General features: G+C 39.1%; 1 protein-coding gene and 1 long non-coding RNA gene across 7 annotated transcripts in view; one reads left to right on the top strand and one right to left on the bottom strand.

The window, feature by feature from the left end:
• Positions 1 to 25934, top strand: part of gsap (gamma-secretase activating protein) — a 41276-nt gene that overhangs the window by 10381 nt on the left and 4961 nt on the right. For all 3 annotated transcript variants that reach the window (XM_078942146.1, XM_023952487.2, XM_078942147.1), the window contains 14 exons: positions 1864 to 1933; positions 2404 to 2483; positions 2563 to 2643; positions 2721 to 2843; positions 2985 to 3040; positions 3691 to 3722; positions 6834 to 6895; positions 9120 to 9215; positions 17145 to 17215; positions 17297 to 17391; positions 17867 to 17986; positions 23161 to 23222; positions 24311 to 24415; positions 25723 to 25819. In XM_078942146.1, coding sequence (XP_078798272.1) covers positions 1864 to 1933; positions 2404 to 2483; positions 2563 to 2643; positions 2721 to 2843; positions 2985 to 3040; positions 3691 to 3722; positions 6834 to 6895; positions 9120 to 9215; positions 17145 to 17215; positions 17297 to 17391; positions 17867 to 17986; positions 23161 to 23222; positions 24311 to 24415; positions 25723 to 25819 — 1150 coding nt within the window. The remainder of the gene's footprint in view (positions 1 to 1863; positions 1934 to 2403; positions 2484 to 2562; positions 2644 to 2720; positions 2844 to 2984; positions 3041 to 3690; positions 3723 to 6833; positions 6896 to 9119; positions 9216 to 17144; positions 17216 to 17296; positions 17392 to 17866; positions 17987 to 23160; positions 23223 to 24310; positions 24416 to 25722; positions 25820 to 25934) is intronic.
• LOC110017613 (uncharacterized) lies at positions 4904 to 24273 on the bottom strand. 4 transcript variants are annotated; one of them, XR_013653777.1, is made up of 7 exons: positions 24085 to 24273; positions 23733 to 23800; positions 23503 to 23611; positions 19502 to 19570; positions 19306 to 19346; positions 18230 to 18319; positions 4904 to 5039 (listed from the first exon to the last, which is right to left on the bottom strand). It is a non-coding gene; the product is annotated as an uncharacterized LOC110017613 (long non-coding RNA). The 4 variants fall into 4 exon arrangements; XR_013653775.1 differs by lacking the exon at positions 4904 to 5039 and having other exon boundaries at positions 17980 to 18319; XR_013653776.1 differs by lacking the exon at positions 4904 to 5039 and having other exon boundaries at positions 17980 to 18319; positions 24019 to 24156.

Here is a 25934-nt window from a genome sequence, read left to right as displayed (position 1 = left end):
GTCCTTGCAGTCACACAGGCCATGCACGGATTACAGTGTGGCTACATATATATCCAAGCTCAGACACGTCCTCTAGAGACAAGAGGATATAAAAAGGGGGAATAATTAGCAAATGTTGGTCATTTTTCTGCAGTTCTGTGAAAGTCCACCATGAGATTGCAGCAAACAGCTGGTAGGAAGAACACAGCCTAGAGGGGATTGATGTGATGCTGTAATACGTGGACGGAGATCAAAACAGAAATCAAGGGAAATGTCTTTGTCTTTGTTAACATTAGTGACCACGAAGAGTGAGGAGAGAGCCAAAAACAAGCCTTTTTCAATAATAAATAACTCCTTGAAAGGTTAAATGGATCACCTTGTTTATGATCAGAACTTTTTCTGTCTTTTTTACTGTAGTAGCTTTAATGTAAACTTATATAAAACTTAATGTCTAAGAGCAAACATATTTACAAATACAGTCTCCAGCGTTTATGGCAGGAGTTACGATCTAAAAATAACCCGCGATAGGTGAAACCTGCAAATTAGTCATCTTTATTTTTAACAATGACATAAAATACATTTTTTTGTTTTAAACTCTTAAAATTAAAACTTTCATAGAAAAATGTGCCTATTAATCTATAACGAAAGCAAACATTTACTAGCGATTAAATATTTATGTAGGTTTGGGAAGCTTAATGCATTCTGCATTGATTGATTGATGGATTGATTGATAATGCTCTACAGCCAATCAGGATACAGAACTTTAAAAAAATAAAATTTAATTTAAAAAGGTGGTGAAATTTCACATAAAAAATCTGCAAAACATCGAAAGTGCGAAAGAGCACTCTAGATCTTTCACACTTTACAGTTTTTTCCTACTCCATAATTGCACAACTGAAAAATTCACATCACTTCCTTCATTTAATCTCCTTTTCTCGAGTCTGCTGTGTGCATCCACACTGTAGTAAACCGCACCAGGGTTCACTTGCAAGAAACCCAGTACTTCTGTACCTAGGATTGGTCGGGATTCACCCCTATATGGCTCACACAAAAAGGTACTTGTTGAGTAAGAAAACTATGATGCAGACTAACTTCAGTCTGGAAATCCCCTAAATGTGCTCAAAGAGATTATTTTGTACCGAAAATGCTCTTAACTTTAAGATTTCTGATTTTAGTCAAGGACTTTGAAAAGGCTTGAGGGGAGGTTATGTCTAAAAGGTTTTCAGATACAACTTAAAGCTTTATTTATTCATTTATTTTGCCTTCTAAACATTGACTCCTCAGTCGATTTGACATTGTTTGTTAAATTAAGGAAATGAATGTGACAAACATGTTTGAATTTTACCGTACCGGACTGCTGAGGATTTTACATCATCTGTCAGGAACAAACCTAGTCAGTAAAACATCTAGAGGTCAAATGTTCTAAAAAAATAAATAAATAAAGGAAGTACAAATTTATGTTTCAAAATGTGACTATTCACAAAATCAAACATTTGTTTGTTAGTAAATGGGTAATAGAGTAAGGGACTCAGGCTACACATAGGGTTTTGTTTTGGAGTTTAAATCACAGTATTTATCGGTTATGACTTGGGCCACCAAAGTATTTGCTAAATAGATCCATTAAGGTACTTGGTAGATTTAGATAAAGTAAGCTAACCTCAGCAGAAGAAAGGAAAAGGCAAGAGCAGCTGCAGTGTTTGCTGCATCTGAAACAAAACTATTGATTTCTCAAGGTTCAGGCCAACATGAGCTAACCTGCTGCTGACTCTTAGTCTCTGCTGTATACAGGCAGAAATAGATGTAACTTTCTTTTGTAATGTTGAGCGTTTAGGAAAATCTATGATCTGAAAAACTGAATCTCGTGTGTTTCTGTTGTGCTTCTAGATTATGTCGTGGGTGTGCGACAACGTGAACACAATTGAATCCTTTGATCTGATCCAGGAGTTCATTCTAGGTCAGTTGCATCTCACAGGAAAAGGACACCGGCCTCCCGGGCATCACCACGTATTTTTATAGATTTGCTGCTCTTTCGACTTTTTGTGCGACTGGATTGTCAAAACCGGCTTTAAGTCTGTTGAGCTTTTAAACGTCCTTTCAGACCAGTGATCCCGCATAGATCTGTATAATTAAAAAGTTCTCCAGAAACCTCACTGAAGTGTTTCTGGTGAAAGAAAATACAGTTAAATTGTAAAATAAAAAGATTGAATGATTTTAGTTAATAATGGAGTTGAAGATGGAATACATTTGCATTTGATTTGCTCTGAAATGACTGCTTTTCACATTAATCCAGGAAATTTCAGACTTTACGTGATAATTAAATGTCAATGAGGCATCGGCTAATTTGTCCAGATAGTGAAAAACTACATGTAAATGGGAAGGGAAGAAGCTGTAAAAATATATATATTTTTGTCTTTTCCTCCACAGCCTCTTGGTACAGAATAGGTTATAACAGGTTTCTTGGCTTGGATAAAGTCTTGCCTTTCTCTTCTATTTTTGAAAAGAAGGTACGTTCATTTGAAACTATAAAGTTATAAAGAAACTATATTTTTTGTGAGGATTAAATTAAATTTCAATATGTTTTAGGAGGTCCCAGGTTGTCTGTTGGATGTCCCTTGTGTTTGTTGCACCAATGGATTCCACGCCGAACCTGTTTTTAAAGGGAAGGTAAGGCCACAGCTGGAGTTTGAGCTTAAAGAAAATGTTTTTTTTTCTTATTTGTTTGTATGTAAACTGTGATGCAGACCAGGGGCCTTCTCAATTTCTGGTCAGAGCTGCAGTGCAACACGGAAAGGACTAAAAGTCTAGATGCTCTGATGCACTCCAGATACAGAACCTCCCACATTCAGGCCGAATGGGATAAACTGGTGAGATTCTCTGGGGCTTTTTGTTTGGTTTTCTACACTAGACATGCTCGCTGAAGTCCTGATAGATAAGGTGTCTCCTTTTAGCATAAAAACAGTGAACATGTGTTCAGGCATCCCATGGTTGTGTTTTTTTTTATGCAGAAATCTGAGAAAAAACCCTCCAGTCACATGGATCACATGGAGGAGAATGCAAAGAAGTAGGTCTGCCTCCCACCTGAGTTTGTCATGAAATGTGCACTCACACTCCTGAAACTGACTTAAGGAAATTACACATTTCTCTTTAATGAGGAGCTTTAATGTCAAGCCTCAACCGACTATACTGGTTTTTTTTTCTGAGGTTCTTAAAAAAATCTATTTTCAGAACAAAACAATGTCTGACTAACCTATTTTTTTAAATCTTTTTTTTTTCTTTTTCTGCTGGAAAAAAGTTGCAACTTTAACAAAAGGCCTTTTTTGTAAATTGATCAAATGATCTTTAAAACTAATTTCTTTAATTTTTTTTCTCTCTGTACATCCTCCTTCCCTTCCTCATTTTTATCTTTTTTTTTTTATAAATGTGTTTTGTATGTTTTTTCTAGTCAAACAGCGTTGTGCAAATGTACAGACTTTTCAAAGTAAACTTGTGTACTAAAGTGACATTTCTGGACTTCAGTTCTTATCCGATTTTATTCAAATCAGAATTTAGTTTGATAACCTCGTGCCTTCAATAACGTCATACCTGCCTGCAGTTACTTTTAATAGTTTTCAAATGTTTTCAACCCTGATGTATTCAATGACTTCAGTAATAGTTTCTGTTGTGACGCTTTAGTGATGGATGTTTCTCACAACCTTTCCTTCTGTTTCCCAGAGTTCTCTCTATGGTGGACACCTGGTGTCTCGGTAAGTTGAGTTTAACGCACAAACACTTTTAAAAGCGGCATTCAGGGATGCAGCACACACTGATACAAATGCGCTTTTCATGTTGACTGTATAGAATCCGTTCAATGAAACCAGCAGAAGAATTTATCTGTAAAGGAGAGTTTATGGAGAAAGGAGTGAAAACTACACAAGAATGTTTACAGTTACATAACAGCAGAGTTTGGTTCTTCCCTCTGCCGTCTCCCATCGCATATTTCCTGTTTCTGTCATGACTTCACTGCAGGAGGATCCATTCTAACCTTAGCTAATTCATTCCACGATGTGATTTCACACAGTTCTTTATAAACCACATAAAACACAATGTTTTGCCTTAAAAAAGGCTGGATATGCAGTACAATTCAATATACTACACTGTTTTTTTTAGCACATTTGACAAGAAAAGGTTTCCAAACTTCTTCACAGAAATCAAAACTAATAAAAAAAAAACACGTAAAATTACTGTCAAACTAGGAAAATGGTTGAACCTCTTTGGCTCATTGACCGCTTCCCCTCTTGTAGTTTTAGACCGTTTCTTCACATGTGAGATTTGCATCAAGCTCTAGCTGGAGGGAGATTGTCAATGGTCTTATATTTCTACCATTTTCTAGTAATTGCACCCACAGTGGATCTCTTCTCCTCAAGTTGATTGCTTTTCGTACATTGGTTCATTGCGGCCTTGTCCCTGGTGTCCTTTGACATCTCTTTGGTCATGGTGGAGAGGCTGCAGTCTGACTGTCTATGGGTGTGGACAGGTGTCTTTTATACAGATAACCAGTTCAGATGGGTGACTTTTACATATTTGACAAGAGAATAAAAGAGCATCTTAAGAAGTGGGAACAGGTCTGTGAGGGACAGAATTCTTCCTGGTTTGTAGGAGCTTAATACTCATTTTCCTGCTCCATTATACAAATAAATGCTTTAAAAAATTAATCAAAAAAAATTAAAATCCTACAAAGTAATACACAAGTCTTTCAGATTTGAACTATGAACATTTCAGACCCTTCTAATCTTGTCAAAGAGGTAAATCAGTGGGAGAATGTTGAGGTTGGCCAGTAGTGGAAAACAAGGTTTTGAAAAACCAAAACTTACCACAAGCATAGGAAGAAAAGTCAGAAAATAACAAAGAACATTGACTCAGCACAATACTGGCAGGATAACTGGAAAACACAAAAGACACATAGATGGTGAGACACCTCATTAAATAGAAGGACTAATGAAATGATTCCAGGCAGCTGTGACCATCTCCAGATGATACCAGGAGGGGGCGGGGCATCCAGGAGAAGTCACAGCCAACCTGCACTGAAGAAATCAAAGGAAAAAACACAGAACCCAAAGCACAAGAGGCAATATTATACCAGAATCTGTTATTTTGTCAATTTTTACTCCTAATTCTACTTGAGATTTTAACACACATGTTTTGCAATTTCACTTAGCATTTAGCTAAAACCATCTTCAGGTTTTAGACACAACTGCCCTTATGGGCGGATGTGAGAAGTCTGTGGGCAGAAAATGGGCAAACCTGTGTGAGGGATTCAGACAGCCGCCCACACAAAATGTCAGTCACAGACCCCTCTGTGGACTTGTAGAGCAAACGCTTTTTTTCTGCGAATATGCTGCAGGCAATGGGTCATAGTGAACACTTATACAACACGCAAGGGTAAATAAGGGTAAAGTAGGGCAGATGTATACAAGTTAGTGAGCATCCCAACTTTTAGAAATCCAGAAACTGGACAAACAGGCGTACTGTGGATTTTTCGTGTTTTCAACCCCCCTAAATCCTGTGCCGGTTAGTACTGCCCCAGTAATACGTGAAGGCCCCTGTAATCAGAGTGTAGTTTGTGTGGACGTCCCACAGGTCTCCTATGGGCTCTTACGTATCACGTGCACACCATGTGCGTGCAGCATTTGCGTCTCTGTGCACTTTATGGACGACTAGAGTGTGGCAGAAGGGAACTGCCCAACAGCATCATCTGTTGGCCATAAGTGGGCGTAACTTATATTAACCCTACAAATACTTGACGACACTTTTACCACACGCACGACAATCGTACGTTCCATTTTCATGACGTCCCGTCAGGTGGTCCTATGAACTACAAAACTGTCATACCCTGTCTACAACCCTCCAAGGGCGCGATTTACCCAAAATCCTGCAGCGCCCATATGAGTCAACCCATCATACATGCATGCATGTGACGAAGAATCATACACAAAAAAACACAATCGTAGCTCGAATTTGTCTGTGTTTTTATTTACAATGTTTCTTTATTTCAATTATATTTCATTATTTATTTCAACCAAACAGTTGATTTGACACAAACTGTCCAAAAGGCTTCATAGTTTTTACTGTTGAGTAACCACAGCTCTCAGATTTTTGGTCTTTTTTTCTCCTCACATAACTTTCTGACCTGCTTATCAGTCATATAAACAGTCGATTTAGCACTGTGGTTGGTTTGTAAAAACCATCATCTTGCTCCTTTAGTTGCTGAATCTGAAGCCCATCGCTGCTTTCATCTCCCCTTTTTTTTCTCCCCTTTTCCACTTGCACAATCAGCAAACCTCTCCCGGTGAAGCCCGGCATCCTTCATTCACAGATCGGTTCAACCTGCTCGCACATCTCTAATCCCGCCGCTTCCTCGTCACGCTCAACATCAAACTAAACGTCTTTAACTCGGCCGACTCCCGCTCCAAATCCACAGAGCTGCTGTCAGCACAGATTTAGAAAAACACATTGGGTAGACGGATGCGTTGTCTTGAGGGCCGTGGGACTCGTGCATCTCACAACGACGTCTCGCTGTCTGACTTGAAGCTGCTGACAGGCAGGTCTTCTCTTCAACTTAGTCTTCATATTTCTACGTGATTCCTGGTTCAGAAACTAAAGAGTTCACCGCGTTCTGGACTGACTCAAATGTCAGAGTCGCACAGTAGGGTTTCCGCCTTTTTTGATTTGAATTAAAGCAGTAAACAAGTCAGAAGATGTTTATCATCTAAATGTTTACCAATAACGAGTTTAGTGACGTCAATGCAGTGACAGTCGTATGGCCTCCCGCTGTTTTCACAGCCTCAAACATTTCTTCTCATGTTTTTCTTTTGTAGAGAAGAAGCTGGTGCCACTTTTTCAGGAGGAAGACCATCAGCAAAGGCTGCTCATAGGCCTGGTGAGAGAACCTGCCACAAGACGCTCAGGGTTATTCCATTTTTTTCCTCAGTTAGAGACTAATACCTACCTAAAAATGTCAGAAAACAGTTTTAAAGAAAGAGATTTTTTATGGAAATGTGTCATAAGGGCACGACTTTTTCTGCACCTCACATCAATCCCAAGCAACATGGAAAGATGAATCAGACATTTTTCCTTTGAATATATGTCAGAAATGGGAAATTCTCATATCACGGAAGCATTTGCATGCAAATAGGCAGAAAGCTGCCACAGGATGACAGAATAAAATGAAAAAAATGCCCACCGCGGAGGCACAGATGACAGCTAAAGTGCTGCCTTTGATACCAAAATGTGGGAAAAACACCTTTTATCCATGAGTAAACCTTACATATCTGTATATCTTCAGCGAAAACTGATTCTGTCGGTGTTAAAAATAGAAAATCTTGTTTCATTACTGTAAGTATTCTTAAGATATGACAAGGTTTGAATGTCTGATTGGACTCTTATGGCCTACATGACTAATTTTCTCAAGTGATCCATTTTTTTTAATATCATGCAAATAGAAATGTCGCTTATATTAAGGATTCCTCGGTAGATTTCTGCCGAAGCTTTTTTTTTTTAAACCATAAAGAGAGAAGAGCAGCTGGATGAAAGACCTGATGATGTTCCTGCGAGGTAACAGGGTTCTACTTGTCTAGATTTTTGCTCATGAGCATTTTAGAGGAAATGCAAGTCATTCCTATGCATTTATTTGAGAGAATTGAGTGATTTCTCCACATTTCCTTCATTATGAATATTAAAGACCCACTCTGATCATCATTTGATCTGTTGTAAAAGCTTTCCCAGTGGCCTTTTAATTATGATAATGCCATTTTAGCCAAAATAGATTTTTTTAAAAACAGTTGTTTTCTAGGACATATTAAAAATATGCCTCTAAGTTGTGGGCGGAACCGTTGGCATAGAGCAACCCCGCCCCCATTTTCCCTCCCAATCGCTTAAAGTTCATAGCACGGAGCATGTGGCCCGGCCGGTGTATTCCCTGCCTCACAAATACGATCTTTTTCAAACTTCCTTTTTTTTTACATCTGCTTCTGATTTGCGATTTCAACAAAGAAATACATAGAAAGATAGTTTAAAGCTTCATTTTTTTAAATTTTCAAAAGAAAAAAAGAATGCCACAACATGTAAAAAACACCCAAAACATTTTCATTTTTAACTATTTTTTTAGTCAGAGCAGTTATATTTTTTTTTACCCTTATTTGATTAAAACATTCTAATGATAAAAGCAGAAGGCTTTGATGGAGGGAGGGGGGACACCAGTTCTTACATCGTCGCTCAACGGTTTTACATATATCCCCAAAGCTAGCAGAGAAGAGTTTCTGGAAGCAAAAATGATTTCTGAAATCAAAGTTGAAGCTAAATTTGACAAGCTGGGAAATAAAAGCTGCACTAAAATCTGTCATATGGATCCCAGAAAGACAAAAACAGAATTAAAGCTTCAGGGAAACAGACCTGCTGCTTTATTCTGTCTCTCTTTATTAGGGATGAAGTGACGTGGAGACACATGGAGGAGAAAGTGGTTTTATTGGGAAAGCAATCACCTCTACAATCGCACAATTGAGGTGCCAAGCATGGTTTGATATACAACAGTTAAACAGCTGCTGCTTGTGAACTTCTCATTTAACGCAGGTTGATTTATGGACCACTAAAAGTCCGGAGCGAAATGCTGACAACAGATTATTTCCTTCCTTAGTCATCTGTTAAAGTGAAGTTCCCGTTACGCTTCAGATGACTCAACACTTTTTTTTTTAAAACAGGGATTTCCTTTCCTTTTTGGGAGGGTGTCTCCTTTTTTTTGTTGGTTTGATGGACAATTTCATATCTCTTGCCCCCCACCCCCCACGCGCACACTCAGCACACTTTTTAAAAAGGGAGATTTAATGGAGTTCAGCGCAGACGCTCGCAGTCTATAAGCTATTCTTGGAATGACTGGTCTCTTGTCACTTTCTTTCCTTCCTCGCTTCTTCTTCGTCTCCTCACATCACCCTCATCATCGTTTAGCACTTCATCACCTTTCGAACTTTCGAAATAATGTCATCTCGGGGAAGATTTATGCGAACTTTACTTCACCCCGCTGATTTCTTTGCCAGAATTTGCTTAAAGCACAGAAAACACTCAAGCATTCTGGGAAAAAAAAGCAATGACTTCATGTTTCCCCTTCACAGACGGTTGACAAACTTCGAGAGCACATCAACAGACACCTGCCTCGACTGGGGAAGAAGAAGATTGACTCGCTGGTTATCAACTATGTAGCCAAACTGGTTAGTATACTGCAAATGAACAAATTTTTTACATTTCAAAGACAGTTAGCTCATTTTTGCTTAATTTTCCTTCCTGAGAAAATTATTCACATAATTTGACACTTTAAAAAAGGAGTTTGACACTTCAGAAAGCAATAAAGGGTTTGCATTTGAATGAACTTTTTGTGCACTTTATGGAAACCATTACAGGAGCCATGAATGCCACTAGTGCAGCAGTTCATGTAACAAACTCTGTACATTCAGCTTCTGATTCCTTTTTTTGTGTGTGTTTTTTTGGCAAACATACACAAAAATGTCAGATTTCTCTGAACCTTCAAGCATCAGGGCTCACACCCAATAAAAATCAAACTGAAATTAAAGCTGCAAGCAGTGTTGTAAGGCCCCCCCCCCCCCCCCCCCCCGGCCTCCTTTGACCCCACCCTCACTGGCTAAGCAGCTGCTAAACACTACTCACTTTCAAGTTTTTCCCATAATGGCGGCTTTTCTGTTGGTTTGAGCTCCATAGCAACCATTGTTTTTAAAGGTCTGGGAGTGATGAACTAGTCTCTCTCATGTTTAGAAGAATCCCCAAAAGGAAACTTTTGATTTCCTTGGCAACAGAGGTTTTTTGTTGATCAGGCCCACATTTCTAACATGTTCATATTCTATGTCATATCCTTTCGTTCAGCTTGAGCCAACAATTTATGTTTTAAATTTTCACAATATTCCGATAAAAAAAGTAGGAGCAACAGGGGAACGTCACTTCTGCAAGCTAGCCACGCTTATGCCGTTCATAATCTAGAACTAATTCCAACATTTGTTCCCAAGCAGCTTCCCAATGATGATGGAAGAGTTTGAAGGCTCCTAAAGCTGTGTTTACACCGAACGCGATTCGCACAGCAGTTTCAATGTTAAGTCACTGGTAAAGATGCGATCTGAGATCCTATGGCGCGATTTGATTTTCATTGAGGCAAAAGTAAAAAAGTTCCCCTGATTTTCCTCTTATATTTATTTTTACCTTCTTGGGTTAATGCGGGACAGCAAGCCTTCAAAATCGGTCTTCACTATTTCTGAGGAATTCTCAAAATACTGCGTTTGGGATTCTTTTTTGTGAGGAATGGACATTATAACACAATTAAAAGCTCTAAAAACCTATTTTGCATGATGTAGGTCCTTTAAACGGGCTGCATATGGGATGTTTGTGTTTTTAAAGAGGCTCAAATCATTCAGTAGAGTACTTGTTCTGTTAGAAAAAGTTTCACATTTTGAGTGTTTTTCCCATAGACTATAGTTAGTCTAAAAGTCTAAAAGTTAATAATAAATATTAGAATTTATAATCAAACTGCATCAGGGAAACAAAAAAAGGTTCTACCAAACACAATTTTTATTATTTTAGTACTAAACATAAAAAAAACTACAACAGAAGAAGATAAAATATTCAAAACTCTTTAATATCAAACAATAGCTGTCATTTATATTCATTCTACCAAATATAATAGGTTCATTATTCGTTTTGTATAAATATTTTGGAGCTTTGCTAACATTTTGACACAAAGTATTTATTGTATTACCCTACCAAACAACAGGTCAATTGTTTAACACAGTTGGGACCTGCAAAGCTGCTCTCTTATACATCAGAGGCCTTGAGAGGCACCAGCATAAACATCCAAACAGTTCTGAATCAGGTCAAGGGCAGGGCTGGAATTGAAGAAAAAGCCGACCGGCACCGCATTTGAGGGCTTACAAATGCCGGAGTTAAAACGATCAGAGAAAGCCCTCGGCGCTCGCGCTCGGATCGGTCGATGCCGCTGCAGTCTTAACCTGCACCTTCAGACTCAGCCGGAAAGAGGGGGAAATAAGAGCGGCTGTAATGGCTTCGGCTTTGCTCCAGCGCACGCACGCAAGGTGATTATTGGATTTATTCATCTGAGTGGAACTCTGTGAGACACACGGACCCATGAGAATCTGTGTTAGGGGTTGTTTTATTTTAAGTGCAGCTGAGCGACTCCAGAGTTCCTGCACAACTTTAGGTATACAGTTTTCCTGCTGTGTTTGAGGGGGTTAGGGTCCAGAGACATCCGCAGAATCTGCACAAACTCATCAAAATTCTTTCTGAAAAATGTCTGATGCTTTGTAAAATATTTATTAAAGAACATTGGTATATTACTCAATATTTTTTTTAATTCAGAGCAATAGATTGTACCGTGTCGTACTTTATAACCCACATTAGGAGTGTCACTCTGTGCCTTAAAACCAGGAGCCCAGGCTTCCTCCTCCATCAGAGGAGAAGAGGGCATCTTCTTTTTATAGAAGAGGCCGGTTCCATCCATCATTCATTCATCCGGATGATAATTATTCTCCACCATTATCTTCCTAAGATTCTAAGAATATATTTTCCAGCCGCTTCAGAGTCAGCTGATGCCATTTCTCAGTGCAGGGGCACAAACTTTGGTTCGTAGCGATTCAAGAACCAGTGGAACAGCTGTAAAATTAATCTCTAGCAGCCGGCAAGGAAGCCGACGGGCTGGTGTAGGTACCATAACCATTCGGCCTGCAACAACCGTTCAGGGTCCTTCGACTAATTCTGACCTCACATTATGTGATTGGCTGTCCGTTGGTCCGATGACGTGTCTGATAGTGATTGGTCTGGACAAATTACTATACTATCATAGAAGAAGATATTATGCGGTCCGTTGTAAACAAACAGAGCTCCGACACAGAGCGAGATTATCTTCTAAACGTGCTTTTGTTATTACGATTAGTATTACGTTTATTTGCAGATGAATGGACTGCGGTCAAAACTCTTCTCTGGACCGCACACTATAACAAAGCACCTTCCCTGCCTGCCAACGCGAAGCTACGAGACTCCAGCTGCTCTGATCAGAGACATGGTCCGCTTGTGTGGAGCAGCCGGTTCATTCTAACAGCCACAGATCTTTTTACAAAGTGGGTTGTAGTAATATCTCTCTATAAACACTACAAGCAATAATGTCAGACACAACTTATGAAGGAAAAGAACTTTAGGTTACAATAGGAAACGTGAAATGAAAATATGTAGAGCCTGAGCAGTTCTCCACGCTACGTAGTTTGTCCAAGTGGAGTTACCGTAGTAGTGTGACGTTATCCTCAGTCGAAAGGACCCCGAATGTTTTTTGCAGACCGAATGGTTACGGTACCTACACTGGTGTGCTCTTCATCTCCGCTCCCCTCCTCCCCGGCAGCACCTCCTTCAAACGCAAAAGTCTCATACGAGCGTCTTGAGCTGACTGAGTTTTTGTGATGAACCAGAGGAGTCACATGGCTAAAAAATAACCTGCAAATACCTGAATAATGGTTTTGGTCTTAATTAATTAATTTAAACTTGTGTAGCGACACAAGAGTTTTGTATGCTGAGGCTCTAAACGGGCATATATGTGCGTTTGCACAGACCTTTCAGTGGAAGTGGGTACTTGAATGTATGTTTCTGAGCCCGATGTGGATGTAGCATCACAGACACTTCGCGATGCATCTACCACACGCACAACAATGGTACGTTCCATTTTTATGACGTCTCTTTTGGCCGTATGAGCTTCAAGTGAACCGCAGGACAAACCAGGAGGAGGGGGGTGGACCAGAGAAGCAACAGAGACAATGTAAACTAACTGACTGTCATGAGACGTACTCAACGCTACAGAAATGCTAGTGTAACTCCAGGGTTAGTCGTAAGGAAGCACATTGTGCTTTTCTAACGTGCAGAACTCAAACAGGTGGAATAAAACCTTTTGTTTGGAAACATTTCAACAGTATGCCTTCAGATTGAAAAACAGTCTGTTTGCGATGTATAAAACCTCTTTAGTTGCAACAAAAGTTAAACCTTGGCACCATGCGGCTTCAGGCTGTTAAATTCAGGAGATGCTTCTCCCGTCTGCAAATACAGAGCGTCTCCTCCTTCCTCTGGCTCTTATTGAGACTAATGGTTTCAGCCACACAGGGGAGAAGTCAGGGATGAAATAGATTACAGCTTTTAAAAGGCAACAAAGTTCTGCTATGATGGATTACAACTCCACTCCACATTATTGTCACAGATATTTACCTCTTGCCTCACTGATTCAAACAACTGTTACACATTCATTTGTAGAATGTAAAAAGGCTAAAAAAACAGCTGGATAATAATGGATTTTGGATTTTATAAGTTTTCTCAGAACTAAAAAGTATTCAATTCATGTTTTTTAACCAGGAAGTTGTTCTGTCCCCATGGTCACTGCAGGTTTGTTAGCAGGAGCTTCACGCCGTTTATTCGTTATAGGCTCATTAGGACTAATTGCTGAGTGCAGATTTGAGCTTTGGGGAAAGTTGCAGAAGGATTGCAGAGAATCTTTCAGTTTCATCATTTTGTCAGTTTCGAAGCACAAAAAATAGAAACTTTACAATTTGTGTTTGGATCTTACAATATTGCATCAGCATACCATTTTGGATTTTGGAGAAACTTTAAATAATTCACATTGTTAATTAAATATTAATCTAAAACCATGATTTGTCATATTTTAAAGTGCTTAAATATTAAATAATTTATAAGGAATGTAAATTATATAAATTCAGTTTAAAACACTTTTTTTTATTAGGTGGTTATGTTTTCTCAAAAGATTAAAGTTTGTTTTTAAAAAGGAAACAAAGTTACCAATCTGTTTTGATCTGAATTATACCCCATCTTTGGTAAAGAAAATGTTTTTTTCTCAGTATATTATTTACTATAAACCATGTTTTTATGATCTAGTGTAGATATTCAAACCCTAAACTTAAAGGTCATGTCGCCGAGCCACCACGTACACATACATATTGCATACATGAATGTACGTGGAAAAAGTAAGTATAAGTAAAGTTGTGGTCTTTAGGTGACATTATCACAGATGTATCACGAATGAACCACATTAAAACCACGGAAGAAGTAAAAAAATATATATATTTATATGGAGTTCAACAGTGATACGTGCGTCAATTACATGATTTGATGTTGATATGTGCGGCATATATGCAACATTAAAGTTATACATGGGTGGCACATGAGTGAACTTACGTGGAGCGCTGGTGGAAAGCCACAAATGTGCGTACGGATCTTGCAAAAATCACAAACAATTGTGTGAGATTTACATAATAATAACATAAAAACTACATAAAATACGCATAAACTGTGCAATTCTCAACAGACCAAAATTCAAATCGGAATTCACATAAAAAGCTGTCGGCCGAAACCTTCGGGAGACATCTTCACCTATTGGCAAATGACAAACAGATATTGGCACATAAAAGGAAATTCTGGTCTGAGGTTTCTTTCTTTCTTCTTTTTTTTCTGAAATCCAATTTTTTGTTGTTTTTTTACCTTACGGAATAAGAGGGATGCCCAGTTTAGTTTAGTCTGTGTAGTTTAGTTTAGCCATTACCTATTGAAAAATATAACTTCATGTTCTTTATGATTCATTTTTATTACATAAACTACCAGTTTGAAGCCCATTGAGACGACTAATGTTGTAATATTGGACTATATAAATAAAGTTGAATTGAATAATGTATGATAGTAACTGGAAATAAGTTTGATTAAGCACAAATTATAGTCAATGAGTAGCAAGGAGCTGTGCTAAAAGCAGATTTGTTTTGGTAGTAATTAATATTTCATGTGCAAAAAAAAAGCAGAGGAATGCAAAAGCAAAACCTAAAATTATTGCAAAATGCAACCCAGAGACTGTAAAAACATCAAAAAAAACATTTGAAATTATTTATGGTCTAGAATCCGCAAATCAAGGACATATTTTGTTTGTTTTTAGTAAAAACAACCTTAAAAAAAGCAGAACCTTGAGTGTTTCATTTAAAGAAAATCACAGCCTTGATAACATTTAGTGGAAATTTAAAAAACAAAGTGGAAAATAATAAAAAACCCAAATATTTGTAATATTTTAAGTTCAAATTTGTAAGAAAAGTCAAAATATCTTGGGTAAAAAAAAAAAAAGAATTTTACCGACTTTAATGTTGTGTTGTTAGTAAGTTTGATCCCTTGTCAGTAACCGGAAAAAAAGATGAAAAGGATTTTTTTCAGTTCGCTGTTACACAAATGAAACTAATTGAATTTGCTGCCTTGAGGTCAAAGGGGGATTCTGCTGGAGGCTTCCCGCTGCTGCACAGGATGTGGAGCAGCAGCTCATCGTCCGGTTATTGTTCAGAAACTGACCCGACGACCGCCAGTGGAAAAAACTTGGCGCATATCTAGGCGTACGGTGTGAACGCTGACATGTTTGCTCACATCATGACGCAAATTTCTTTTTTTTTTTAACTTGTCCTGTCCAACAGCTGGGCAAACAGATGAGAGCTGAAGGCCTCTTGTGTTGGACATATTTTACTTTAACAGCAGGGGTTCTGAATATTCTGCATAACCAGAAGTATGTCTGAATAAACCCCTTTTGTAATTGAGGCCAAACTTTATTCATTTTAATCATATTTTAAAATCTTTTGTGTTGGAACGGACGGAAAAGGAAAGGAGGGAAGAGGAGAGCGGGATGTTAGAGAGGGAGGATAGAAGGGTGATTATAGAAGGGGGGGGGTAAAACCATGAAGCAGCATAAAGCAACAAGTTGCTGGATGGTTATACTCATTACGATGAGGTTCAGATGTAATACAAGTCTATAAGGGCGGGGCCTGTCCACACACACCCCCAAATGGTATAAACACACCTGTTGGCTCCAAAAATGTTTACAAGTCAACATGTACACAATACAAATACTGTTCCCACACGCATACCTGTGCCTTCAAACCAACTAGTGTGAAATATTTCATTCAATCACGCAAAATATTAGTGCAAAGGTGAGCTAACACCTATGCTTAAGTGATTGTTTATATTCTTCTAAAATGGATTATGGAATGTAAAAAGAAGGAGGGAGAGTACCAGCCATCCCCACACCAAGACCCCCGCCATAGCAGCAGCGGCAGCCAGAATCCCCCAACGCCCGCACGGCAGCAGATAGAGAACAACCCCCCACCGGCGATCACATCTGCCACCCAGGCCAGGGCCAGCAGGACCACCACGGGGGCCCCCAGAGCCAGAGAGCAGGGTGGCATGGGGGGGACAGAGAGTGCAAGCTCCAGCCCAACCAGGAGAGCAGCCACCCTGCCGCGCAGGGAGCGCCCAACAGCGCCCACAGCCCCAGACGAGCACCCCCCCGCCACCTAGGAGTTCTGGGCATCCCCAACCCCAGGTACAAGCCAGGACCCCCTAAGGGAGACCCGCCCCACGCTTCAGGCAGCCACCCATCCGGCCCACTGTTGGTCCAGGAGAGAGCAGGGCAGGGGCCAGCCGTCCCCGTCCAGGAGGAGGACACCCAGGGGGTCCACAAGAAGTGTTGTAACACCACAGTTGGGAATTTGGCGAGGCCCAGCGCTCAGGGGCAAGGACCAGAACCCACACCACAGGGACACAGACACCCCCAGGCCCAGATGTGATGTGATCCCTGGCTCTTGGTCTTGCTGCAAATTCTGCTGTCTTCAGTGGAAATGATTAAGGGAAATATGTTCAAGGGAAGTGTGGGGACTAATGCAGAAGTGTTTATTTCAAAGTTAAAGTCTTCTTTGAAAAAAAACATGTTTTTGTATTTTTGTAGCATTTTTCTGATGGACATATAAAATCCTAATTAAGCTTAAAATGGCATTCTAGGGTAAATATTAATTCAAATTTGTTTTGAGGGAGCAGACAAAAAAAAATGCCGTTGGAAAAAGCTTGAAGGTGTGATGTAAAACCTAAAAACGGTTCAAAACGGCATACTTGTGATTGAAGGGCGACCGGGATAGCTTTTACAATCATTTTAAAGATGATTGGAGTGAGTGTTTAAAGCAGAAAATGTGTTATTTTTATGTTATAATGCTTGATAATAGAGATAAAAACATTCAAACAAAATCAGTCACGCACTAAAGTAAATCCTCTGTGTTTAGTTGGAGCTCATCCGTCAGATGTTGGAGTCCGCCTGGGCCAAATACAAACTGGGCTCCCGAGTTCTGTGCCTGTAAGTTCTCCTTCTTTCACATTAAGCCGTTAAAGACCATCGACACTAATCTCAGTGTTCATTTGCTTCCGACTGTTCCAGCATGCAGCAGGGCAGCCCGGCTGAGTGGTCCGTGTTTCATTTCATGTGTCGGATCCTGGAGTCCACGCGTGGCCTCTGCCTGCCCCTCCCACCTGGTACCACCCCCCGTCTCACACTTAAGATGATCTCAGCTAGAACCACATTTGTTTATGTCACTAGTATGACCGACATATGTAAATACGAACTCATGAGGTTTGGGGAAAATAGAATATATGACAAAGGTTTGAATGTGTTTGCTGGTTTTTTTTGTCAGTATTTGGAAGAATTAAAGAATCCAAAACTAAAGGCGGAAAAAAGCCTCCTCCTGCTCAGCAGGAAACATTTTAGGGGAGATGGAAGTCAGCCGGATTCTGTTCAGCTTTTGCAAATTCTTACATGTTCTTTGGAAAAATCCTGCAACTCAGAGTAGGATTGTTGAATCTACATTTCCTTGATCAACAACCCCTTAAAGAACAAGCTACTTTTTGTTTTTAGATAAATATTTCATGAAGTGACTTCATTTTTTTTTACTGTTTCCAGACAAACAAATCCCATTTGCTGCTCTTTTAATTTCCTCTTTCGTGTCTCCAGGCTATCACACCCTGTTTGCTGTGTTTGCTATCCGCTGCCTCCCTCACAACACCTTCCTGCAGTACATTGATCACGGTTTTCTGCAGCTCACTGAAACCTTCGCGTCCCGCCTCATGACAGGTACATGTGCGGCAGACACACACTGCAAAAAGAAGCTTGAAATATAAAAATATGAGGCCGTCTCGAATGGTTTGTCTTTTTAGACAGTTATTGCTTTAGTTCAAATCTTTTTTTCTGTTTCCTTGGCCTCTAAAAACCTTTGCAGTAACACAAAACCAGTCACAGCATAGAAGCGAATGGCTTCTATGTTTTTTTCTGTTGGCCTTTATTCTTTACATTTGTTGTACTTGACTGTTGATGTACCTCTTTGGTGTAGAACCCCTCAGCTGTCATTGGACTTTTCTGACTTTTTTTTCTTCTTTCTCCTCGACTGTTGATCCTTTGGAATTTGATCTGTGAAAGACATTTTACGGTTTTAATTGAAAACAAAACAAAGTTGAGTTGAAAAGCTTATAAAAACCAACACATTCATATTTTTTATTCTTTCATTTGTTGAAATCCTTATTCCAAATTGGCTTTAAACTTATCAGCTAAGCGAGTGAACTTTACTTGTGTTATTTCCACTAAGATAATCGGTTGTTACCACTGACTGTATATGAGAACTGGACTGAGTAACCCCTCCCCCCTTCCAAACAGGAAGTACTGTACCTGCTGGTTCCATGAAATCAAAACCCCATAGACTTCTATTAAGAAATAAACAGCTGTTCATGCGTCAGTCATTTCTCAAAGTAACTAGTCTCCGATACCTTTTTTTTTTTACATTTTCCTGGTCATGCTATTTTTAAAATATATACATTTTTTCCTTATTTAAAATGATTCAAGTCATGAAGATTTCATGTAGCTCAGCATCAAGTTGTAGAGATGTGGACTCCCAACAAGCATACTCCTGATTGGGGAGAGTGGTTGCCATAGAAACGTTGACTCAGACCACTGACTGCTTACTGAGGACCTCCATATTGTGAAAAATGGCGATTGAAGTGGCTTCATTTGGTTGGAGCCGGAAGTCAGCCATTTTCTTTGGATGATGTCACAGTCGTTCCAGTTTGGTAAACTGAACTTTAGCGAGCTGGACTCGGTCCAACTTGGTAAAATTAACAGTGGCTAATAGCAGTGCTAATGCTAGTTTTCTATCTAGTTAAGCCAAACTTGTGGCTTCTTAAAAAAGGCTTAGATTTAAAACATGTAAGTTCCTTGTCACTAAGATCAGGTATTCAGTTCTTTCATCATGCAAGTCCCTTCCCATGATTTAACAGCAAACACGTGTTTAGTTTACATCAGCGAGCTAGCTAACTGTCCCTTTTTAACTTGTAATGCTCTAATGTGAGTTAGCTTCATTTAAAATCAAACAGAAAGGTAATAATTCTGTAAATTGGTCTCACTTTGAAGGATTCCTAGGAAGGATGTTTCACTCCCTCACAAGCTGCAAGTGAGAGCAGAACATAGCTGTATTCACCAAAACTACTGACAGAAATAAATACATATAGCTCCAGGGGTTACATATAGCATGAGAGTAATGCAACCGAAGCAGCAGCTGCTGAAGTAAAGCCTGCAGGAAAACAGCATTTCATTGCTCACCTATAAGTAACCAAGAAGATCTGTGGTCCCTGGACTCCTCAGCTTGTTGGAAACCAGTTTGTCTCATGTCTTTGTGGATAAGCAATACAAAATGAGATTAAGATTAGATGAAAGTTTAGGAAAATGCCATGATTTGGCACAAAACCCCTTTTAAAGATACTGCTTACATTTTTTTTATTTTTATTTTTAGAAATGAACCAGTTTAGTTAGTAAATAGATCTCTAAGCATCCTACTAAAGGTTGAGGCCTTACAAAAATCCTCAAAAGCTTGACTTTATTACGTTTATGTCTAAAAAATGCTTTCAGATTTTCATATATTAGAAATCTGAATAAAGCTCTTCATGTAAAACAGCTCACTACAGTGAAATGTTGTTGGTTGTAAAGACGAATAAGAACTTGATAGTAGAATAACAGAAAGCAGAATAAAATCTAAGTGAAACAGTCAAATGGGGACATTTTCCATTACTTTGAATGTCTATTAAAATGGAATATTCAACATACTTCCTACAATAAAGAAAGAACACACATTAAGATGAAGAAAGTGTTTGTTTAGGTAGATAAAGAATGTATGCTCTGCGTTCAGGCAGCAATTAAAATAGACATAACACTTGATAGACGGTTGCCTGTAACAGGTCAACTAAGACTTTTCTTGAGGATTCAAACGATCTGACTTTTCAAGCAGCAACTACAAGAAGACCAGATTGTTGAAAACTCTGAAAGTGTTGTTGATAGATTCCATAGCGGTTTAAACAGCCACATTCTTGCTGGAAACGTAGTAAATTAGCTTCAGTTCTGTTTGTGAAAACATGACATCAAGCATCTCCACAGTAAACACACACTTTTGGAGCAAAACTATTCTTTTTGGTTTATAGTGCTTTCATCCTAACTCTATTTTGTTTTTTTTTCTGAGTTAAAGTAACCCAGAAAAAATGTTTAGAAAAAAAAATGAACAACCCAGCTTAACTTATTTTTAACTGCGGAGTTTTTAGAGTGTATTTGTTCTTTTCTTTTTCTTGTATTTTGTGATTGTTTTCGGTAAAAACCAAAAGTCTGTCATCTCCATTTAAGCTTGAAGGACTTATGATTATCTGTTTTCTTTTTCTGTAAACAGCCAAACAAATTAGAGGTTACCAGATTACTGGAAGCCTGAATTCTAATAGAAAATAATTAATAGAAAATTAATCATTCAAAATGTTCCCACTCCATGTGTTAGTTAACTTGATTAAAATGTTTTCCAACTTGCAGATAAAAGTTGAGCTTGACTGCTTTAGAGATGAGACATACACCAGACTGTACAATAGACAAAGACAGAAAGTCTGAGTTTTCTAAGTGAAGAGCAGCTGCCAGTGGTCATGGTTATGGCAAAGGACAAACATAAATACATCATTCACCTTTTGGTGTCAATCATGGACTCTAAGTGCGCTGAAGCTTCCTTGAAGTCGGTTAGTATTTCATGCAGCGCGTGATGCGCTCTTGTTATCTGGGCTCTTGCTGTGCAGTTAAGAAAAACCTGTCTATCATTGAAGGAGGTTTAACTACTGAACATGCGTACAGTGACCGCACATGTTTGATTAAAACGGGAGAAATGTTTGAAGCAGAGTTCGAGCGGCATCAAAACAAACCTCCCCTTGGGTCTCCTGAGAGCTGGAAGCCTTCCTTTTATCAAACTGGACATGGACCTCAGAGCAGAATACTATTTGTGTAAGCAGACATGTGGTTGTCAAGTCCGTTGATGAAGCTTTAAACATCTGGTTGCATTTATTTTTCTTTACCGTTTTCCATGTTTAGAGCTTTAGGCTCTGCGCTGTTTATCTGGGTCAGTTTCAAAAAGATGGTACACGTTTCTTCTTTCTCCTAGTGGTACTACTCAACATTGGTTTGTTATCAATTTCTTTTGGCACATACACACAAAGTACACCAATACATAGACCAAGAAGTTTTGAAATGTATTGCACGACTGTCCAACAAAGTATAAAAACAGTAAGTATAAATAAAGAAATCTCAATAAAATATGACAATATAGCCTACTAGATGGTTTATACAGCAACGACCGCATAAGGTTACAGAGGAAATAAGCATGTAAAGTAGTACTGTGCAGAGTGTAAAAAAAAAACTGTCAATCAATCTTTACCTCAAGTATAATCAAAATAAACCAAACCCAAGTAAATGAAATGAATTCAGATTTAAAGGCTGCCTCCAATCAGATGCCACCCTTGCAGCACCACACCTGAAAAAGATCAGAGACAGACAAAGATCCACAAAAAAGCTGAGGTCCCACTCTGACAGAAATAAAGCAGAAAAACACACAAACTCAGAATAAATAAGGCTCAGTGGATCAATATTTGCGCCTTTTTTTCTGCACGCAATACATCTGTAACAGAGGAGATGCCACTGACAACACCCAAGTAACACCCTTTCTTTGACATACTTTACCCTAACTCTTCCACCGTTTACGCGATCAACGTAAAGCAGCTGATTCTGTTGCAGAGAAAAGCGGCGTTGCATATTGGCATATAGCCTCTTTTCTCTGTGACAGAATAAGTGTAAACACTTCACTACAGTTAAGTGTTGCATATCAGCGCCAGGCCGCTTTTCTCAGCATCAAAATCACAATGGAATTACGTTAATTGCGTAAACGGTAGTTAAAGGAATGTAAACTCCGTAGCTAAAGCTCCGATGTTAAAGGGTTAATAATACAAAACACGAACACAAACTAAAATCCAACCAGAGTTTCCACATTTTAAAAGTCAGACTGTTTGCTCTTTTATTGGTTTAGATCCGGGGTCGGCAACCTGTACCACTCAAAGAGCCTTTTGGATCAGTTTCCCTCAGAAATGAAAGCACAGGGAGCCGCAACACTAGGGGTATTAGAAAATATCATTTCGCCGATACATCGCGATAGTTCATTTGGCCGTACTTCAATTGATTCAAAATGCTGTCAGGATATTTATTTATTTAAATTATTTATGAGCTTGTGAGTTTTCCTTTGAACTTTTGTCCATTTTCCACAACCTTGAATAGACTTTTCCATCTGTCAAACACCCAGAGTTCAGATGAGTGAGAGAATGGAAACAAATTCACTTTGATGCAGTCTCCTTTCTATTTTTTTCTCTTTAAATACAGTAAACCCAATAAATTATATTAATTTTATTGACGACAACTATTTTTTATTAGGAAGCAGCTGTTAGTTTGTCTGGAATCATAAGCGGTGAGTCTAAGCCCCGCCCCCGCTTCTCTACCTGTTCGTTGTTTTACCCCCCCGTGCCCCCCCCCCCCCCATCCAATGTGGGGGGGGGGGGGTGCACGGTTGCCGCAGGTTGCAGACCCCTGGTTTAGATCATTGGATGTGACCGGATGACATATCAGCTGTCTCCAGCTGAATCAAAGCCACTTTTATGAGTTTTTTGGTAGCCACCATCTTGGTAGGATATGATGTCATCAGGCTTAAATTAATCAATATAGTAAACCGAGTGAAACAAGAAAACGTGGCAGTTGATGGTGGATTGATTGCATTCCCACATCTGTAGGTCTAGGTGAAATGGGAAATAAAGTGATGATATATTTTGTTTATTTATAGAGGACTGCCGTATAGCAGACATAAAAAGTTTCATTCAAAATAAAACAACTCGTTATTAATGAGCCTCTGTCTTTGTGTTCAGATTTGGACAACAGCAAAGCCAACGAGAGACTGAAGTTCAGCATACTGAAGAGACTACCGGAGGTAAGGCTCTGTGATTGGCTCATAAAAACTGAATATCACACCAGTCAATGACAAAAAAAACAAATCTATCTACTCTTTTACTGGGGAGAAAATCCATCCTCCAGTTGTTCTTTTACCAATCTTCTTACTCTGCTCCAATTAAGAGTTTGAAGTTATTTTTGGGTTTCTCTCCCCCAAGCCCGCCTTGAGCCAGTTACAGAACTCTTGTGTAACCAGCTGGTGTGTGTGTGTTGAGAAGGTTAGTGGAGATGTGTGTGTGTGTGTGTGTGTGTGTAGTCACATTATTGTGTAACTTCTATCCCATGATCCCATGTGGGTCCTGGAAGTTTCTCAGCAGTTTCGTCAACGATCAGAGGAATGTCGAATGTTTGGTGTCTCTGGTCTGTTTCCTGCATGGAAGTTTGGAGAGTTTTGGCAGGAGAGGCTTAGTAACTACAACACACACACCCACACACATAGTGTGTCTGAAAAGAAAAACAGCACATATTGACCACTTTCAAAGATTTGTACCTTGGTTCAACTCCGCAGCTCTTCTGATGCTGCTAATCCATGATCCCCGCTTCCGTTAAACCTTAAGTCTTGATATTTTAGAGGAAAACACAGAAAAGAAAAAACATCTTGTGTGATCTTTGTTAAAATAGCTCTGATTTCACTTTATGATGGTTTTAAAGTCTTTAGTTTTACTATCAAAGTAGTTACTTTAGAAAGTTCTTTTAGATCTACTTTTATTTTGAAAATCTTGTAACGATAATAGGAGAATTGCAACACTGACAGTGATTCAGCAGTTTCTCCTCACCTCTCTGAGGTTTTTAAAAGAGACCGGAGCAAAATCTCTTTTTTCAAGCGTATTATTTTTAGTCACCTCAGTGACGTCTGTGGGATTTATAGCAGCGTTGCGCATTTCCCCAGCTCGCCCAGCAAAACGCAGCATCTCTGGAAGCCCTCATTAACAGTCCAGTCTGCAAAAACCCGTTTGGGATCCAGTTGGCAGAATAGAGAGGGACAGCTGTTCCCAGGCACCAGGGAGCTGCGTTTCGAGAGGAGGGGCTGCATGCCAGACATGTAAACTGTTTTGTGTGGAACTGCAGGTCGTGGAGCAGAGGGTCTACCACATGTGGGATCATCCCGTCAGCTCCGCCTCCATTTCCAGAGATTATGTCAGGGGTCTGCTGGAGAAACACAACAAATATAAGGTAACTTTGGGTCACGTCACCATTACTTTGTGTTAGGGTCAAAATAAACACATTTTGAAGTTTGAGTATGCAATAAGTACCATTTGCTGTTTCGCACTGGACCGAGGCTTCATCTAATCCTCAGACACAAGTATTTTGAAACTTATTTTACACCACTATATTAAATTTTAAACATCCCCAAAATATAAAGAGATATTTACGGTGTTATGGGTCAAATATGGCCCGGCAGAGAATCTTGGCTGTTGTGTGCGTCACTTAAAAGCTGCAGGTTGCTTTTTTTTAGGATCAAATATATCTCAACAACACACACAGGTCTCCCTCCCCCTCCACCCCCCCTCTACCACATGAACTCAGACATTCCCATAGAAGAATCAAACACACACACTTGGTCTGACAGCGTATTGTTTTCAAATTCAAACTATAGTTCTCACACACACATGTGCCTTATAGACACGTGTTGTTTCTCATAAATACATTTATGGTTTCATTTTTCAATTAGCAGTTGTATTTCAAATATAGTTGGTTTCATTAAAATGAATTTGCTCCTGAATGTCTTTAGACTTTAGCATGATCTCTAGGTTTTCAGGATCTTTTGGTCCTATTTTAGGGATTACTTGATTGGGATTACTGGTTTGGGTGTGGCCAGAGAACTGAAACTCAGGTTGGATAAACCAAAGTTAAGGAAGGCTTTAGCTAAAGGGGCAATCAGTTTTTCACACAGAGCAATAAAGGTTTAAGTTCTTTTCTCCCATAATAATAAAAGCTTTTATTTGAAAAGTGCATTTTATTGTAGCGTTTGTTGTTTTTGACTCATATGTAAATGTGTTTGATGACAGGAAACATTGAAAACATGGAAGAAATAAGAAATCTTCCTCAAACCACTGTTGATATTATAATAATAGGTTTTCTCACTATAAAAAATATGAGTCAATTCAAAGTTTTTATAATGAAAAGGATTAGTATACTGTAAGATAAAAGATGTACTTTTAATTAGTAATATTAGTGTCTTTTATTGTTTTCAAGTTGAGTTAAATCACGGGTCAATTTTGACCCGCTAACACTAAAGATGAGGGCGGTTTCCTGACACTTTGCAGAAATGACCCAGAAATCGATGTAAAAAAACAGAAATTCAGGTTAATAAAATGCTTTGCTGTTTGAAGCATATTTGGTGATGCCTTAAACCAAGAGGACCATGGCTGCTTTCTGCTTTATCACTAAAAAGAGCAAAGGTGACTCGTTTCCTGTACTGCAGGAGTTTGTATCATTTAGAAAGCTCATCTGTGTGTTTTCTTTGCCCTCCTCCTCAGGGAATTGCTGCTGCTGGCAGAGAAAAGCCTGGCTTCAGACACGAGTTCCTGCCTCTTACCTACCTGGCAAATACACTCTCTGATATTGAGGCGCAAGGTAATGTGTGTGCATCCTGTTCAGTTCAGATAGCGAGGCCTTTAGAGGATTAAAACTCTGCAGCCTTTATCGTTTAAAAGTCGAGACAGGAGGTGGTTGAATTTTTTTCTTTTCT

This window comes from Oryzias latipes, chromosome 23 (genome assembly GCF_053564925.1).
Source record: "Oryzias latipes strain Hd-rR chromosome 23, Olatipes_Hd-rR_3.1".
Classification (NCBI taxonomy): Eukaryota; Metazoa; Chordata; class Actinopteri; order Beloniformes; family Adrianichthyidae; genus Oryzias; species Oryzias latipes.
This window is presented reverse-complemented; position numbering and strand designations above follow the sequence as displayed.